The following is an 18,730-nucleotide window of genomic DNA, read 5'->3' as shown; positions in this document are numbered from 1 at the left end:
CATTTATTTGGTTTGGCACCAACTAACCGAGCCATGTAGCTGCCAGGTTCACCATGTAAAAGGAGCTGCTGATGTCAGGAAGAGCTTTTGGCTGCAGGAAAGCCCTGCAGATGTTGTCCAGGTGGTTCTGCTCTCCATGAGCATTTAGAAACAGTCAAACCGTGTAACAATTTTACAATGATTATTTTTCTTTCAAAACATGGCCTAAATTTCTGTCAGGCACTGGAGCAGAAGCACAGGGTGACACGCAGTAGGACGGCTGTGTGAGGTGCGTGGTATGTGCTGGCAGCAGGGCACAGAGAAATGCCAGAGGAACAGGACTGGCAGAGTGTGGAGGGGGCTGGCACGCCAGACCAGCTCAGAAGTAGCTGGCAGGCTCCTCTGTGCAGCGTTTTGCACCATGCTGCTTGTCAGCCAGCCAGTAGGGCTTAGCACAGGGAGAAGTGCTGCCTGCCCACATTTAAATTTGAGTGGTTCCCACATTTCAGAATTTTGACTCAGGATCCAGCTGGGGCAAAAAGAGACTCGTGTCACCTCCCATGCAGATGACCTGGTGAGTTAGCTGTGCCTCACTCATCCCTGCCCTATGTGCTCCCTAACTGCAAAGAACCACCACCTGTGTGTGGGTGACTTTTCCAGTGGTGTCTGTCAGCCAAATCAAGGCAAACACATCCAGACCCACTTATTGACTCATGTTCTCCCTTCAGATGTTCTGCACTGTGCTGCTGAATGGCAATCTCAGGCCTTGTCCAAAACCAGGCTTACCCCTCTCACCTGAGTTAGGGGCCATTCAGTTGCCCAGGGTGCAACCTGCTCCTTCCCTCTCTTGCAGTTCCTTGGCTGGACACTCCCTAGAGGACACATGGACCCTGATAATTCCATGCCCAAGCCCACCCAGGGCATGAGGAAAGGGGTTTTCCTCTGCCTACAAACCTGCTCAAGCCACCAGGTGCCCCTGAAGCCCATTAACACTATTAGAGGCTGCTCTTTTCCTTGCCAGTTTTCTGCTTCCACATCCCCTCCTAGCCTCTCTGCCACAGCCTGACCCTTGCCACCTTGCTGCCCCTTCCTGGCCTGTGCCCACTCTCTTTCTCTGGACCTACACACCTCTTCTCCACAGGTACGTTGTTACCTTCTCAACATTTTAATGAAATCCCAGTTGTGTTAAAAGAAGAACCATTCCTGTTCAGGCACTTCTTACCCCTAACAGGTTTTTATTTATGTGGGAATTACTACAGGGTTTGCAGGCCAGTCTTCCCTATTTTCTTTGCAAACCTCTGAGCCAGTTACACTGCTTGCTCACCTTGTTGCCAATAGAGAGAGAAACCTCAGTCAAGTTGCCTTAATACTTATTTTATTTAAAGAATCAGAAACACAGTCATTGTAGTTCATTTGTACTCATATCTGCCAACATTTCCTAAACCACATTAACATTCATGTATAACAAAAACATTTTCTGAGCTGTGCAAAGTTCAAAGGAACTGTTCAATTACTTGAACCCATTTCTAGAACAAACCTGGCAGTTTACAAACTGAGGCCACCAGAAGGAATCTTTGCCCCGCCCTGTTGCAGGAGATGGAGATGCCCTCTCCTCCCTCTTTTCCTGGCATGACAGGTAAAAACTAGACCACAGTATGAGTCAAACCACTCTCAGTCCAGGACTTTCTGAATGGCACTGGGTCATATTTTTGTATCACTGGGCTGTATTAAGTTCACCTTAATACTTGTGCTCCTGGCATGGAAGTGATTTGTCCAAGAAGATTACTCAGTAACCCAAACTGTGATAAGCAATAAAGAGGGGCCAGAAACAGCTGCTATCAAAATAGAACACCTCCTCCTCCTTCCCCCCCCCCATATTTTTCCTAGAAGAAAAATATGACTGGAAGGGTTGTCGACCATTCAAAAAATTATCATCCTTCTTGCAAAATATATTTTAAAGCACTGATTTAATGATTTAATGATCTGCATGTTTTCCTTGATCCTCTCACACTCCAACTTTTGTCCTCTTAGAGTTAAGGATAAAACAGTGGAAATCTGGAACCATTTTAGATCTGGATAAACAGAATAGGCAGCATGCAAGTTGTCATCCTGTTTTGTTTTTCTGACTGTAGTAAATACACCATGGAACAGAATTTTAAGAGTGTTTCAACCACTGTAAGTTGTCAGAAAAATCTCATCTCTGACGGATCTAACCCCGAATTTTCATTGGAATCAATAACACATTTTGGCATTGCTGACTGCCTAACTGTGCAGTTTACTGTTTGAGATGCAGTGACACCAGTTCTGACCTGGACCAAATATGTGGAAAAGATATGGCTCTAATCTCGAACAAGTCTTTCCAGAAGACGTTTCTTCAGTCTCTTATTGGTTACAAAAAGGCAATTTCCTCTTAAGAGTAACTAAATTTTTAGTGACTGACTCATTACAATCTGGAATATCAACAAATGCGGCAACATCAAGTATAAAAAGAAACACCCTGAAAGTGATGCCTCCTGGTTTGAAGGTGCTATACTTGGCCATGAACTGTGTTTCTGGAATTGGTTTGTTAACATGTGACAGCAAGAAGAACTTATTTTACAGAGAACAAAGTCACAGAGCTGAACTTAAACATGAATGCTCACTTACATGGGTTTTGATATGTACTAGTACACACGGCTTGAATGAAAACAAAACTTACACCTTCACACATGAAATACTGGTAATGCAGTGATGATGTTCACCCACCAGGCCTCTTTGTTTTAATAAGATCATCTCCAGGTTACAGTGCCTCTGACACACTTCTAAACACCCACCACATGTGGGCTTTGGCAAACAGCCAGCTGCTGTCAGAGGCAAGGTATGGATACAGCTATGAAGGCCTTTCAACGCAATTCACTCCTCAAGAACCGATGTCTTTTTAAATACTCTCAACAATTGCATTATGATTTTTTTTTCTCATTCTTTTTCATACAAATTACTGGCTAAACTCACATTTATTGCACCTTTAAGTCCCTGGTAGATGGAAGCTTATATTGCCTGATACAGTTTGTATTGTAGCTTGACGACATTAAGAAATCCAACAGTCTCCAGAACTGTACATTTCTACAGTAAGAAATCACATTTCCATAACACTAATGACTGCTGTCGCAGATCAGCTCTTGTCTCCGTCATGCAACGACAGAGGAAAACTCCACGGTCCCTGCGTGTGCTAGAACCTGCAGTGTTCTTCTTATTGCCATGAAAAAGTCAATTAAAATGACTCCTCTGGGAATTACTTCCAATTCTGGAGTCATTATCGCTCTCCAGACAGAACGCTGTGCTTCAGCATGGGTCTTCAGCCACTCTAAATATGTAGGAGAGAGCGAGCATATGTGTGTTCCACAGGCAGCCCCCCCAGGTGTATTTATCGGTGACCATGCAGCTTTTGCTCTTTTCCTCTATGATGCAAGAACAAGCAGTCTGATCTCAATCTTCAGGTACGGTTCTAATTTCATATGTTGAATGCAAATCTTGTTGCAGCCTCTCTGTTTAACCAAATCTTTAACAATTAAAAAAAATAGCACCAGATGTATGAAAAAGAGGAAATGTCTGATCTAGTAGGAATATATATAAAGTAGAGCAATTCTTACAGTAAAAAGGTACGTCGTACAAAAAAGCAATGGAAAGTGATACCGAGGACAAAAATCCATGCTGCATATAATACGGGCAGAAGACAGGCAAAAGGGATTCTGCTCAAATAACCACAGTTTAATGGTGGAGCCGTGCTTCCTCCAGGACCTCCCTGGCAGCAGTGCCAGGACACGGGGTGGTGTGGCACTCTGAACGCCGACACGCACCAACAAACCTGCGCAGCATATCTTTGAGGTATATAGAAAGCATGACATTAACATTTTTGACTCCTCATTCTTACTTGCACAATGATGCACTGATCTTTACCTGGGGTATTCTCCACCCTCCCCTCTTCTTCCCTTGGTAAAAACAAAATCGCAGTTTAAGAGCTTCCTAGCACACCTCCTTGAACTCTCAAATCCATCTTGCATAGGCCAGTAATAAGAACACTGCAGCTCTGACAAATAAGTTACAGCAATATAACAGCTTTCCTCTTAATTTTTTTAAAGATATCTTCTCTATAATTTACACAAAAGGTTAACAGCCAGAGTTTACAGTCCAGATGGGCGTCCTTTCAGTCTGTGATTCCAGGTGGAAGGCACTACTTCAACATACCACTGTATGCACCGCACACGGTCTCGGGAGCACAGCGGGACACTGTGTCTCCAGAGCTGCAGACTGAAGGGCCTGGGGGAAGTCTTTGGAAATAAAAATGGCAGTGGTTATCAGTCCAGTTTCTCTTTGCTGTCTCTTCTTGTGCTATGCAGTTTCCCCTGAAAGCTCCTCAGTTGAGAGAGCGGCGGTTTGTCCTCAGAAGCTCTCGACAAAGCTCCCGGGGAAGAGGCCCGTCCTGCCGTTCCTCTGCAAGGTCCCTTTGTACCAGCCGTCCTCCCGCTTCTTGTGCACAAACACAATGTCACCTTCCTTCAGTTCGATCTCCGCCTCGCTCTGCGGCGGGTACGGGACCACAACGCGGTACCTTTGGAGAGAAAAACGTGCAAACACCTGGTTAATTGATGGGAGCAGCTGGGCACCAGTACCAGAGATATTGGGAAAAAAACTTCAGGAAATATTAGTAAGTTACATTTTCACACACTCGTTGTATGCAATGCAGCTACTATATTTTCCACTAAAACTGAGTAAGATGTAAATTTCTGGCCAGCTTTGCTGGACCAGGATGACTCTGGAGCCATCCCATGAAAGCAGAAATGTGCTGTCAAATGGATGGACCACTCATGGTATCTCTGCTCCCAGCTGTGTGCTGAGCCTGTGCCAGGGCTTGGCTGCTTTATCCTAGTGCTGCATCTCCACTGTAACATGTCTTATTCAGCTCTGCATTTGCTCCCTCCAAAAATCATAGCATCACAGAATGATAGAACAGTATGGGCTGGAAGGGACTTTAAAGGTCATCTAGTTCAACCCCTCTGCCAGAGGCAGGGACATTTTCAGCTCAAGCAGGTTGCTCAGAGCCCATGTGTCAACTGCATAAATCAGTCTGGTGTCATCTGCAAACCTCCTGAGGTGCCCTCAATCCCACCATCTATGTTATTGATGAAGATATTGAACAGCACTGGTTCCAGCGTGGACCCCTGAGGGACACCACTCATCACCAACGTCCATTAGGACATTGAGTCACTAATCACTACCCTCTGGATGTGGCTGTCGAAGCAATTCCTGATCCACCTAACAGTCTACCCAGGAAATCCATCCTTCTCCAATTTAAAGAGAGATGTGAGGGACCATCTCAAAGACCTTACAGAAGTCCAGATATGTGATACGCTCTCTTCCCTTCTCCCCTGATGATGAAAAATGGGGTTTGCAATTCTCCCACTGCATGTGACACCAGCAGATGTTAGCTAAAGCAGTTCACATTTTTCTTCTTATAATGTGTCTTGAGAATGTACTTGGGAGTCCCTCAAACCTGGAAGGGAAGGTAAAATGGAGAGGTATCAAGTGACTTTCAAAGCACTCTCCAAACCAACGGGGAGCCCCAGTCCTGAACCATTCCCAGGGCTCTCTGGGAACTTAGTAGTCAAGTGTCACTTCATTTCAATGAAGTAATGATGTGTCTGAGCCTGATACAGCTATTCTGCACTCAGAGCTTATCAGCAGGCATCCTTCTGAGAGCACAGACTGGGCCACTTTATATCAATGCACTTGTGTGCAGAGCAGGGAATATATTTCTACTGCATGGTTGTTTTTTTTCCTTCGGCACTTCTGCAGTTATCTGGCATTTGGTTAACAGTCAATAACTGTCTTGCTAATTGCAAAGTAATGAATATAGTAAGATAGTTAAAAGTTGCCAATTGATTATTACCTAAAGTCCATCTCCTGAGAATTAATATATTCACAACTGCTGCCTGGCCACCAATGCCTGTTTGTAACAAGGTGAGTACTTATTTAAGACAATATCCTGTCCCTGGGGACTTTAACATGCCCTGGAGGCTGTGCACCATCGAGGCCATCCCCACTGGGACAGTACTAAAGCAAGGGGCTCTCCAGTGGCAGTCACCCATTTTCTTAGCAGATTTTGCTCAGGTGCCTAGTGACTTCAGCTCTGAAACTAGGCACTCCACTTTGGCATGACACTGGAAATATCAGCTTTGACTCTTATGTCTGGACATCTCCACAACCAAACAACCCATTATTTGGAAAAGCATTACACTCCACTTGAAGCAGGGGTTCTGTTCTAATAACTGACTATGGCCTTTTTATCTTGACAGCAACACAGTCGTGGAAAATATTTGTGTTCAAGTGCCATCAAAAATTTGCTGATCCTCTCCGTACCTTGGTTAATAAATCTAGTTGTCACTTCCTTCCTCTGTGGAAAAGCAAATAACAGGGGTTGAAACGTGTGCAGGAAAATGGTCTATCAAGCTATCATCTGTGGAACTGCTACACTTATAATATGAGGCTTTGCCAATTACACTCATTATGCAAATGAATGCACACATTATTTCAAACACTCTGCTGCAGTGTTGATTAATTAAATTATCAGAGTGGAACAATTTCAGCTAAGATGATGCCAAGTTTCAGATCTCACTACTCTTACGCACAATCACACATATCGGAGCTCTGCATCAGGAACTCAAGAGGCCTTGAGAAATAAAAAAGGTTGGACCTCAATGTTAGTTGAGTGCTGTGGAGGTACTCACAGACAGTTCTGGCAAGTCAGGAAGCAGAAACTCAGAAAAAGGTGGTGTCTTGGGCAGGGTCATGCTGAAGACCCAGCTGGGACTGCCAGCACCTCGTGTTGTACCAAAAGCACAGAGAAATCCTTTTAAAGCAAAACTACGTCCTCAGAGCTATGAGCTGCTAGTCCCTAAATGGTTCACATGAGGAAGCAGGTGACCACACTCAACAGGAATGCACACACTGTCATAAAAGAGGTTCTACACAGCATCTTCTTAGTAATTCAGAGAAATAAATCTCAGTCACTGCATTACAAAATGAGGCACTTTCCCCATTCAGGAAACCCTAAATGCTACGGTTTAAATTGAATTAACTACAGTACCTCACAAGATAGCACCGAAGAGGTTTTTGATAGAATAACAAAGCACTAGCTGTGAAAGACCTTGCAATCAGATAAGAGAGAGACGGAAAAAGAAGCGATGCCTTTTCCCAGAGAGGTCTGAAGCGGAGCCTGGCAGAGGCAGCCCGGCGGGGCTGCAGGGCAGCATCCCGGCGCTGCGCTGGCACGGGGAGCTGTGCCGCCCCTCCACACCTCCAGGTGGCACCTCAGCCTCGCTTATCCTCTGGAACGGAATCCCAAGGACAGCTATGGGCCGTATTTTTTTGGCAGAAAAGGTCTCCTCTCCCAGACATCCTCCCTCACTCCCAAAAAGGCAGTCCGGGATACTTCTATTTATATCTCCCCTTTTAATTTCTCCTTTTGCCCCCTTTTCGAGAAGATGCTATAAAATTGTAGGTTTTCCTATACCAAACTGTTGCTTGGCATTTTAGATGGATCTCAGTCTTCTTAATTTTGTCTGTGTCACATTCCACCTCTAAATGACCAACTTTCAAAAATGCTAATTAGCTGGGCAACAATTATGATGACAAGTGTGGCAACCACCTCTGACCAACATTAACAATATTTTCTGCTGTAAATGGTGTAAATCTGTCTTATATAGTTAAAATTCTGTCAAACGTTAATCATTTTGGCCCAAATTCACAGCAGCAATTGGCTGTATCAGGCTCAGGGTCCAACACACAGCCCAATGGTCTCATCACTTCTAAGAATAACACAAGGGGTTATGCAGCACCAGCAGGACCCATATGAGCACTTCCACAAACTGCTCTCAGGTCCTGTATTTGGGAGCAAAGACCTTCCTGTGGTCCCACTGGTCTGTCAGGGATGGTGTTCCTTCAGAAAATGATCCACTCACAGCCAGGTTCAAAAACATTCAAACCACCCCAAAATGGCACATGTTTAGGCTTGTATGAACACTGAAAGTAAAATCTCTGCTGATTTATGCTCCAAGCTGTCCTAACTCTGTGGGACCTCAAAGGTTGTATTTCTCTTCCTTTCTTAGTTCTGGGCCCCTCTTGTATTTTTCTCTCAGGGGACAGACTTGATGTTGGACATCCCCACTGCTGGCTGCTGGGGCATCCTTGGATTGGGCACTTCATCCCTGGAGGCTCCTGTCCACGATGGGCAGTGGCCTGGGAAGGATTCTTGGTGCACAAGAGATAATACATGAGGAGAGGCTGCAAGTAGTATCAGCAAGGACAGGGGATGGGTTTTCCCTGGGCAGGGAAACCCCAGGGAGCTGGAGAGTGGGGCAAAGTAAGGGACAAGGTGGAGGAAGAGGGAGGCTGATGGCAGAAAAACCGGGAGCAGAGGAAGAAACGTGACTGTGATGAAAACTGGAAGCCCTGACAGAAGGTGTGGGTATGGCTGCTGAGGGGGGAAGCTCTGCTGAGCTGAGTCCGGGAGAGCAAAAAGCCTTGGTGGGAGGGAGCCTGGGGCAGGGACATGGCATCCCAAGAAGCAGGAGACTGCATCAGTAGAGGCTGGCACTGGGGCTGGGGGTGGGATGGGCACCCTGGCAGCAATTATCTCACTGAGCTGGGAATAGGTCCATCCTCTGCTGTCGGCAAAGACCTTGCAATCCCCCTGTCCCCTGTCTTCATAGCACTTCTTTTCACAGCCAAGAGAAACACCTCTCCCACCCAGTCCTCCCTTTGCTACTCCTACTGAAATCTGGAAGGTGCAAATAAGACTCCTAACCTCAAACAGATGTCACCTGATGGAAGTTCTGGTTTTGTTTCTTTTAAAGAAGCAAAATGATTAAAAATATCATGTGTAGATACATAAAAGAAATCTACAACCTTACAAGAACACAAGTGTTTCACACCCATGCATTTGAGATGAAGAAAAAGGCAAATACAATTGTTCATGACTTTACTTCTGCTGTCTTGCAACATAATCTTTCATTATATGATTGCATACTATTTTTCCCATAGGATGCTTCATTTAGCGCACAAGATGCTGCTCTGGAAGTGAGTCAAGGCTCTGACATGGGAGGCACTCCACCTTTTGCAGAGGTTGGAATATCATTAGCAAGTGACCATGCTGAAATGCACTGAGTAGAGCAGATGTGGGGAAAGTGGCTTCTCTGACTCCTTCAGCTGCAAAGCCTCGTGCCACACTTTCCACAGAGACTCATCTCATGCACACTGCCTGCGTGGGAGTCCTGTCTGCTCTGAATGACTCACACAGGCCCTCTGTCACAGTGCAGGCAGGCACTGAACAGTATTGATCAGAACTGATCAGTAATTAATGGCTGAACTCAGCCATGGACACTCTAAAAACCCCCAAAATACTCACTGAGTAAATATGTGTATCCGGGACACTGATGGAACTAGAGCAACTTAGGAAAATGTGCAGTGAGGCAAATTTGGTCTGCAGGGCTAACCTCCAATCTGATTCCATCTAGAGTGCTTGAATTTTGATGCTTAATGCAAGTTCCTGTTCCTCAAAGTATCATGCACTAAGAACAGGTTTCATGAGTCCAGTCCAGGTCTCTCATGCATTAGGGATACACATCCCTAATGTGGAGGCAATGGATAATCAGTGCCAATGGACCATCTAGCTCAGTTAACCATTGCTCTTGTCTACCAGTGGAGCTCTGTTTTTTCATCCTTTCACTGGCAAATTACAGGGATCTGCAAGGCACCTCTGCACACTACAAGCCAAAACCTACTTCTCCATAGTATGGTGACTTAATCAGCAGCCTTAGAAGAACAAATCTCAGTTGGGTCTTTTACCTTTCTGCTGGAAGTATCTTAGAATTCAATTTCTGAGATGGTTGATGGTTAGTTCCCAGTCCTAAGGCAGGTATCCCTACTCAGAGAAGCACTTAACTAAGTGAATACATGTCACTGTTCAGTCAGAAACTACTGCTTGGGTCATTTCTCTAGTATCACTTTCCAGGAATGAAAAGAACTCTTCTTTTGCTCTCCTTTTTGGCAAAGAAGACATATGAGCACAGCAAAATTGAAGTCAATGGGCGTTAAGCACATGCTTGAATGCTTCCTTGAACTGGGAGCTCAATTTCTAATGTGGCAGTGATTTGTAGAAACATACATGGAAACGTGGAAGGATCTATTTTAAAGGTTAAACTTACTACTCCCATCTCATTCTGCAGCACTGTTGTGGTTATAACTTGGTTGAAGGCTGCATGAAAACCACAGAAACGCAGCGCAGACATGCCAGTCGTGACAATAAGTCTGGCCACAGCTGCTTTATCACAATGTAACATGGCAGAGTTAGTGCCAGCTACTATAAAAGAGTCAACAACGCGTGACATGTTTTACTCAGGTTCGCCTCTGGGAACAGTGCCAGGCAGCGAGGGGAACATGACTCACACACACACACATGCACACTCAACTCTCCTGTTCTGCTTCACGTACAGTCACATTTTCTTGAAGGGGGTGGCAAGGGAAGTATTTTGTTTTGGTGCTGCCAGGCACACAGCACATCCCTCCTGTGAGCCAACAGCGTGGTGGGATGTGGGCAAGGCTCTGGCACAGTGCCTGCTTCATCAGTGTGTCCCTATACTGGTCCTGTTTCTCGTACCAGCAGAAACTGGATGGAGCTGTAGGTGGGAAAGAGTGTGTGGGGCACACACAGCCTGACGGGGTATTCACTTGGCAGTCAATCACTGCCACATGAAGTGACAAGGACACCACCTGGGAAATTTCTCTGCTCTGCTGCCTGGATTGCTGGATGCTTTATGGCAGAGAGCATCTGAAGGAATGTGGTTTTATAAACTGGAAGTGGAAACTACACCCAGAAGGCAGAGATGGGCTCTCACTATCCTAGCAAACTAGACAAATATGAAGGCTAAATGACAGGAGAGCTAGGAGCAATTTCCTTCCCAGTCCAGTCATCCATAGCCAGGCTTCAGAATATCAAGAAAAAGAAGATAATTGCTTTCCTCTCTATGTACAAAAAAAACCCAAAAACAAACCACCAAAAAAGAGTATAAACATTAACAGCACCTGCAAGAGGGTGATGTTTGCTTCACCTTTCTGTCTACCTGTCTGCAACTCCCAGACAGGTCTGCACTGTCAGGCAGCAGAACAGGCAATTCATCCCTTAAATAGTGAGTGAGCTGCAGGCAGTCAGAGCCCTTTAATGCACCCCTTGGTGCACTGGGTTTGATTGGTAACCTGGATGTGGCAAGGGCTGGAGCTGCAAGCCAACCTCTATAGGAAAAGCAGCGGTGCTTTGCTGCCTGCATGAGCCCCTCTTTGAATGCCGTAAATATTAAGGAATGTGCTACTTCTTCCAACCTTTCAGTGCTCTGTTTCTGTGTGCACAGATGGGCGTTGGGAGACAGAAAGCCAAGTACAGCTAAGTGTACTGAAATGCTTTGCAGCTTTTTAAAATTTCTTCCAGCATCTGAATCTGTTTATCTAACCTTTTTTTCCCTCTCCTCCCTTTTCTTTCTCAGAGAATTGCTCCTACTGTGCGTATGAAATGCACCAAAATGCAAACAAGCAAAATACGGAGCTGAGTGACGTTGAATGCAAGTCGCTCCATTGCCAGATGTGAAAAGAACAAGAGGTTTGAAAACCGTAATTTGTTTAAAAAAAAATATAATTTGGTACTTCTGAGAAATTTGATGATTTAATGAGCACAGATGGATGTGGGATGAATTTCTAGCAGACAAGTGTTTAATGTATCTGGCTCAGATTATTCCAGGACTAAGCATTATCCTTCCTAGTGCATGAAGGTAATTAATATTTCCCATTATGGACATGAAAAAACCCATATGATCAGTTAAGGAATGCAGATACACCAATGATATGGAAGTTAATTCATAAATCAATTAAAGAATCTTGCCTGCTGTGTATAATTATGGTTACTTCAATTATAGCTTATTTTCAGATTTAAGACTCAGGAATCAAAATACGTAAAATGAGAGGAAGCTCCTTATCACTATATACTGCAGCTGGAAGTATTTACTCAGTTTTAGCACTCTCAATCTATTTGCTCCTGATTCCAGCACAGCTAAGAGGATCCAGGTGACCTTTGTCTCTCTGGTTTTATTCTGACAGTTAAAAACGATCATCAGTTAAATGTTTCCTACCTGGACCACCTGAGGTGGACTGAGAAATTTGTAGGGTATGGGACTAGCCCTGGCATATTACATAATGTGTCTGGAGTTCTCTATAGTAAAGCTTTGAGAGCAGCACATTACCATCCATCTCTGGAGATGTCAGGGGCTGTACTCCCCAGCTTCTCTTCATGGTTACATTTAACTAAAGGTGCAGCAGCCCACTGATTCAGTTACACTGGTGCTAAATCTGGTTTATATTGATTTAACTTTTCTTATAGCATTAATCTGAACTGATGTAGACCAAATTAAGTGTGCCTAAATAGGGATTGGTTTTTCACTCCTTTTACTAAATTACTTTTTCATGGATTTTAAGGGCAAGAGACTACTGTGATAGTCTGTTCTCACTGCCTTCATTACAATGCTGAAGGACTTGCCTGTATTTATTTCTGCTTCAAGTCTAACAGCTGCATCTGAACAAAAGCATCTCTTATAGAAAAAATGCCAAATCTAGTGTAAAAATATTCCCATGCCTGTCCTGACTGCAGTCTCTTACAGACTGTTACCATGCCATCCCTACACTCCTTACCAGGTGTGCCAGAGCTCCCTGTGACCCTCATTGCAAGTACATAGCTCTAAATCTTCCATTTTTCTTATGATGCTTCTCAGAATCCACTTCACTTTGCATCAGATTTGCCTCTTCTGAAATACACTGTTACTCTGTTTTCACCTGACCAGGAGCTGAATTAGCTCTGTACCAACAGCTCTGCCCTACCCATCACACATGTCCCACTTCAGTCCTCATCCTGCAACAGGAAAGGTTTTATGTTGACAGTCCAGGTTCAGGACCCCACTCCTGTTGGGCTGCACTACATATATTAATAACCATTTTCTAGTGATTTCTTATGTAGAGTTAGATTTGATGCCAATGAATCAATTTCCAATCCACTTAGTATCTGCTGGGTTGGTTGTGTACAGTTTACTCAGCAAGGGGTTCTATGGTAACAAGGTAGATGCCTTAAAAAAGTTTAAGTTATGGTGTCACTGTCACCTTCCCAACTGAATTCCAGCCTACATTGAGTAAAACACTGTATATGGACAGTCCTGTAATGTCCCTTATTACACATCATCTGCTTCATGATCCCAACTGGATTCAGGGTCAGGTGCCTTGCCCAATCCATTCCCTTCAGCCTCTTTCATACACACAAAGCTAGTTTCTTTCCAAGTTCTGTAATTTTAATGTTATTTCAAAATTGTTTTAAATACCAATTCAATAGTGTTCCCTGAACAGTTTTTTAAAAATTCCTCAATGCTTTTGTAAAAGTATGTTTTTCTCAATCACCTTCTGAGTGGAAAGCATTTCAACAGCATTGTATCTGTGTATTATTTATTCACTTCCCAGTCCTCAAGCTGCAGTCTTGTAGAAAACATTTACCTGAAGCCAGTGTGACTCTGCACATGGAAATCTATCTCTTTTCTGCAACCCCCAGCTCTTTTCTGGTCAGTTATCTTTCTCTTCACCAGCTTTTGTATTTTGGTATTCCTACTCTTTTTTTCAGGTTTGTGAAGTCAGTTAATCTGAGGTATACCAAGGTGGAGACCAGGCTGCTGAAATGAACTCCACAATCACTGGTTCATCCCTCTCTAGAAACAAGCTACATTTTTGGTAACAGGTCACTGAAGATGGCTGTATCTGTATGTATTCTAAACAAGAAGAATTTGAAACAGTCTTTGGTATTGCAGAACAGGACATGTCCAGATGGGACATAATATGCCAATGCCTTCAACTTATTCCTTTAGTTAAAATACTGGAATCCCACTTTAAATGTGGCATTTGCCAACAGCATTTATACCACTTGGGCTGAGAAAGCACTGCTGTCCTCCACATTTAGACCAGAGCTGCGGAGTGTCATGAACAGGTGCTCTTCAACACTTTAAACCTGCATGGTGTACCGAGTGATTTTCAATGGGCAGATGCACGTAAGCCCTGTCTTCCTAAAAGACAGCTGAGCTACATACAGTCAATCCACAGAACACCAAAACTGCAACAACTCTTGAACAAATTAAACTTTCATTCCTCCTCCAACTGCTCCCTGTGGATGCAGGCAACCTCAGGAGAAACACAACTTACCTTTCCCTGGGCAAAGGCTTGGGCTCTGGCCGAATAGCTGCCATGGAAGAGAGGGGAGGCCTGGCAGGTGAAGGGATGGAAAAATTCAAATCCAAGGAGCCTGTTTTCCTGTGCAGAGGCTCCAGCCCCATGGCTCCTTGCATCTCACTCTCGATGGGGCATGAGCCAGCTCTGCCGTGACTGGAGAGGGAGGAGAGCTCAGGCCCCACTGCCCCTTGCAGAACTCCTTCAATGGCTGTCTGGGGGTCGTGGGTGGGGGACACGGATGGTGGGGAGCGGGACTTCTTTTTTGTGGATGCCCCTGCTAGAAGTTTCAACAGCCCGCTCTTCTTCTCCTTCTGCAAAGGAACCAAACAAAACATGGGCAGTGAGCAAACATACCCAGTCCCTTTGTTTTCATTTTAGAAAACCTCAATGTGTAAGGCAGGAAATCTCTCAAAACCGCCATAGAGGTGGATCCAGGTAGAACTTGAACTTTCTATAATAAAGATCCTATGAAAATCCCACCCCATTGAAAAGGGCTTCAACTAATTCAGTAAAGACCAAACATACTGCAAAGATTAGCCCCGTTTTCAAATCTGTCCAGGCAGGGATCATGTGCCTTTTCAAACAAAGAGTGCAGCTACACTAGTACAGCAAAGATACAAACTTCCCATGCAGAGAAGACAGCAAGCAGAGTGCTGCCCTCTCTCTTCAAGGAGACTCCTGTCCCTCAATAGAGATACATCCCACAAGCAGGAAACCAGGACCCATGGCTAAAAACCTCTGCTGGGAAGCACCACGGGCTGAGGAGAGATTTCAGATCCCAGCCCAGTGCAAGAGAAGCATTCATCATTACTGCCTCTTTTACTACCTGATGCAGATTTACAGTAGGGAGAATGGAGGCATGACAATCTAGTTTAACAACTCTTTCCAGAACATGCTACCCTTCACATCCTGCATCACACAGCAATAATTATTCACGCCTCCCTCCCAGAAGGGGGTCACTGCCCCCCATGTGCTAAGGTAAAGGTATCACCTTGATGTTTGAAGATAGACCACAAAATTCTCAATTGGCAATTGCAGTGGCAGTGCATGGGAGGTTTCAAAGTTCTACGAGGGTTTCGGACACAGAGAAATGAAAAGATGATAATAGCACCCTTTCAATTAATGGGAAGAAAAAAATTTAGTCTGTGTTCCTCAGGAAACACCTTGACCTTTTTGATTTCACAACAGTGTAAGAAATCCTGCAGCACATTTACCTCAAGCACACACAAACAGCAAACACTATGTCCTTCATCTTGAAAATTTTTTGGCTAGAGGTTTATATGTAGAAATTGGCAATCCTCTGGCACATGCTCCACAATGTTAGGTTAGAGTTGCAAGCCAGCAGTGCTGTGCAGTAAATTTTTCCATTTTTTAAAAAATGATACAAGAAGCTTTGCAAAGGTCTATTAGATTTCTTCCTCTTTTGTCAGAAGTGTAAGCCATTACCCAAACAATCTTCAGAGTCTCGGGGCTGTGAAGTTTAGCTGTACTTGATAATTTGTTCAATAATAGGATCCCAGGGGATAAAATCAAACCCAGAAACAGCAAGACTCATTGAACAGAAACTCTCTCTATATATTCAAGTAGGAACACTTGTTGGAAATACAAGCCAGTAATTTATTTATTCTCTGTAGACAAAATGTCCCATGCAAGGTTTAAAATTATGCTCTTTTATGTTCTGACTGCTGAAGTAATTTCTCAAAGCAGCTTTAAAGAATAGAAAGGCTACAATAAACTAAATATAAGATTTTAAAAGATGCTAGGATTTACTACAGTAAATGTACTTGGAATGTCTGGTATTTCTGCTTCCAAAGTTCTTGTCAGCACTCCTTAACTGGAGTCATGGACTGGTAAGAAAACAGAAATACCTTAGATGCCAAGACACAGAAGACATAAAATGAAGACAGTTGTTGTCACAGAGCCAAAGTCCACTGATTTTTGAAGAGCAGAGTCTGAACTGTTGTCCTAGGGTGATCTGTGCATCCGGATCCTGGTCTCCTGCACACCACGGGTCATGTTTTAAAAGAGTGTTTTGCACTTACAGGATGAAAGGATCCTCCTGTCAAGATGTTCACCCAGGCAGAATCCATGGAAGCTAAGGGAGGCTGGACATATGGCACCACCAGGTCAAAAAAATTAAATCAATTCCCCTGGAAACAATAGAAAAGCAGACCAAATGCCCCTGATAAATATCTTCTTTTCCTGATGGGAAGGGACTGTATGGGAAGTGTATTCTGGAATTCACCTGAAACACCAGAAAAATGCTGCAGTTTTTCTCTCACTGTCTAATTAAGAAATATTGTTGCTGTCACCATTATATAAAATTTTAAAGCTCTTCATGAAATTGCAAAACTCTTCTGTCCCTGTGGCACACTGAAACAATATCTCTAATGATCCCAGCATCCTGTGTCAATATGCATTTGAAGGTGCCCAAAGGTCAGTGACAGAACACAATAGCCATTGTGGGGCTCTGGAGAAACGGCTATTGTGCAGCAGTGAGCACTCTGAGCCTCTTTAATTGGCAGTCTTGCAAATGCAAAGTAACTATGTGAATTAAAGCCCTGTATAACAAACAATTAATATTCCTATGTGGTAGCAGCTTTTCTCATTTTTGCTTCTAATTTAAATACCTTGGCAAATTTTCATCAGAAAAACCTTGTGCAACTTAGACTATTTAAGGCAAAGAAGCAGAATATTTGGAATGAAGGAGGTGCATATACTCACACCCATCTATACATTGAAAAGCAGATGAGTCTGACAGTCATTCAGTTCTGTTTCCACAGGGTTAGCCCTGGCAAAAATTTCTACTCTTAAGCTACTATCCCTTAGAAAACAGAAAGCTATAATGAACTTGCTGATCTATCCTTTGTTCTACTTTAATAAAAGGAAAAATAAAAAATTGATTTTTAGCCCCCGCTGAGCGTTTTACTGAACTTTTGAAAGCAAGATCTGTGGTCTTGGAAGAGAGAAGATGACTTAGTTCAATTGCTAAGCCTAGTCAAAACCTGATCAGCACCATCCTTCAAGCAGTGTCCTTGGGCAAGGTACTCAGAGGTGCCCTGATACCAACCACTTTGTGTGGGTGGAGATTAGACAGCACGTCCAGCTCCTTCTCCCTTTGAGTCTGGCTCTCAGCCTTCTGGTGTCACATGGCCACATCCTCTGCTGATGCTGCTCACAGCATTTCAAGCAAAAGAAGCCCTGTCAGGAACTGATAATTTACTGTGATGTCACCCATGGGAAAGAGATTGGGTTTGAACCTTGTGTGATCAGCAGTTCAGCCTAAACCATGACATGCCTCTCTCTGTCTGTAATTTGGGACTAAGTTGAAACTCCTCTTTGTGCTGTGGGAATTTGTTCATGATTCTAGTGTTACAAAGCTCTACATTTCTTTGGGAGCAACCTGCTCTTTTCCATGGCTTTAATATTAAAAAAAAAAAGGGAATGGGATGTTAGTATGCATTTCCCAGCAGTGATTTATTGCAAATGTCCAAGTATTATGAATTCATTTAATATTTAGTGTAATAGCAGCCATCCTTCACTAGAAATTAATATTTATATGTCTATTCAAGACAGTCCTTCAGCAATTTCACTGTAAATCAATGAAGCCTTAATGGGCATAAATGGTGTAGAGAAATCTACACCAATTGGTTACAGACTGTGTCACTTTTGAATGGAGATAAGAAGTTTACAGGGGAGATATCTGATGACTTTCAGAAATGTTTTTGAATTCAAAAAAATAGTTTGCTTTTTTTTCCATTCACAGATGGTTGTTTTATTGTTTTCTAGGAAATCTGTAATCTACTGAAACAGCTGTGTAATTACTGAGTTTTCTTTGTCTAGTAGCTACATTTCCAACTGACTGCAAACTGTGTTTGACATCCCTACCCCCTGAATCTGCCAAGGTCAGACCTTCACATCTGTGTTGATAGATGGATTCACTGTGTGGACAGCATTTCTCCCTTCTCCTGGTTACTGCCCACATGTTTATATGAATTTAAATCATCACCTTTGTGTTGCCCAGATTTTATTCTAGGACGTTCAGAGTCAAAACTTCCAAACCTTTAATTTCAAAAGGATTCAAAGGAAAGCAAAAGATCAAAATTAGCCCTTACAAATAAATTCCAGGCTGTTCCTAGTTAAGAAAAAAAACCCCCAAAAACTGACTGGGAACACAGACAGCATAGACAACTCAGAATTTTTTCTCTGGCACAGCTGACAGTGGAGGCTCTGTTCCTATGGGGTAGCATGAAGGAATCTCAGAGGACAGCAGTCTCTAGCAGCACAAGGATGGGATGGGCAGCACTTCTGTGACCCTGGAGCATACCTTAGGGAAGCCAGCACCTGGACAGGTGTAAGTTCCTCTCAATATGCCAGGGTGAGAATGTTTGGGAAAGTGAATACTGTCTGAGCT

At 43.6% G+C, this 18,730-nt stretch overlaps 1 protein-coding gene across 1 annotated transcript in view; it reads right to left on the bottom strand.

Moving 5' to 3' along the window:
• Positions 1-1,332: 1,332 nt before the first annotated feature.
• SH3RF3 (SH3 domain containing ring finger 3) overlaps positions 1,333-18,730 on the bottom strand; it is a 246,174-nt gene continuing 228,776 nt past the window's right edge. Inside the window, exons 9-10 of the mRNA XM_054272003.1 lie at positions 14,290-14,627; positions 1,333-4,567 (exon numbers count right to left, since the gene is read on the bottom strand). Of these exons, the coding sequence (XP_054127978.1) occupies positions 4,399-4,567; positions 14,290-14,627 (507 nt within the window). The 3' untranslated portion in view covers positions 1,333-4,398. The remainder of the gene's footprint in view (positions 4,568-14,289; positions 14,628-18,730) is intronic.

Source organism: Melozone crissalis, unplaced genomic scaffold (genome assembly GCF_028551555.1).
Source record: "Melozone crissalis strain CALT ecotype California unplaced genomic scaffold, PUWL_Pcris_2 ptg000013l_1, whole genome shotgun sequence".
Taxonomy (NCBI): domain Eukaryota; kingdom Metazoa; phylum Chordata; class Aves; order Passeriformes; family Passerellidae; genus Melozone; species Melozone crissalis.
Note: the sequence above shows the minus strand (reverse complement) of the source record. Positions and strands in the feature narration are given on the sequence as shown.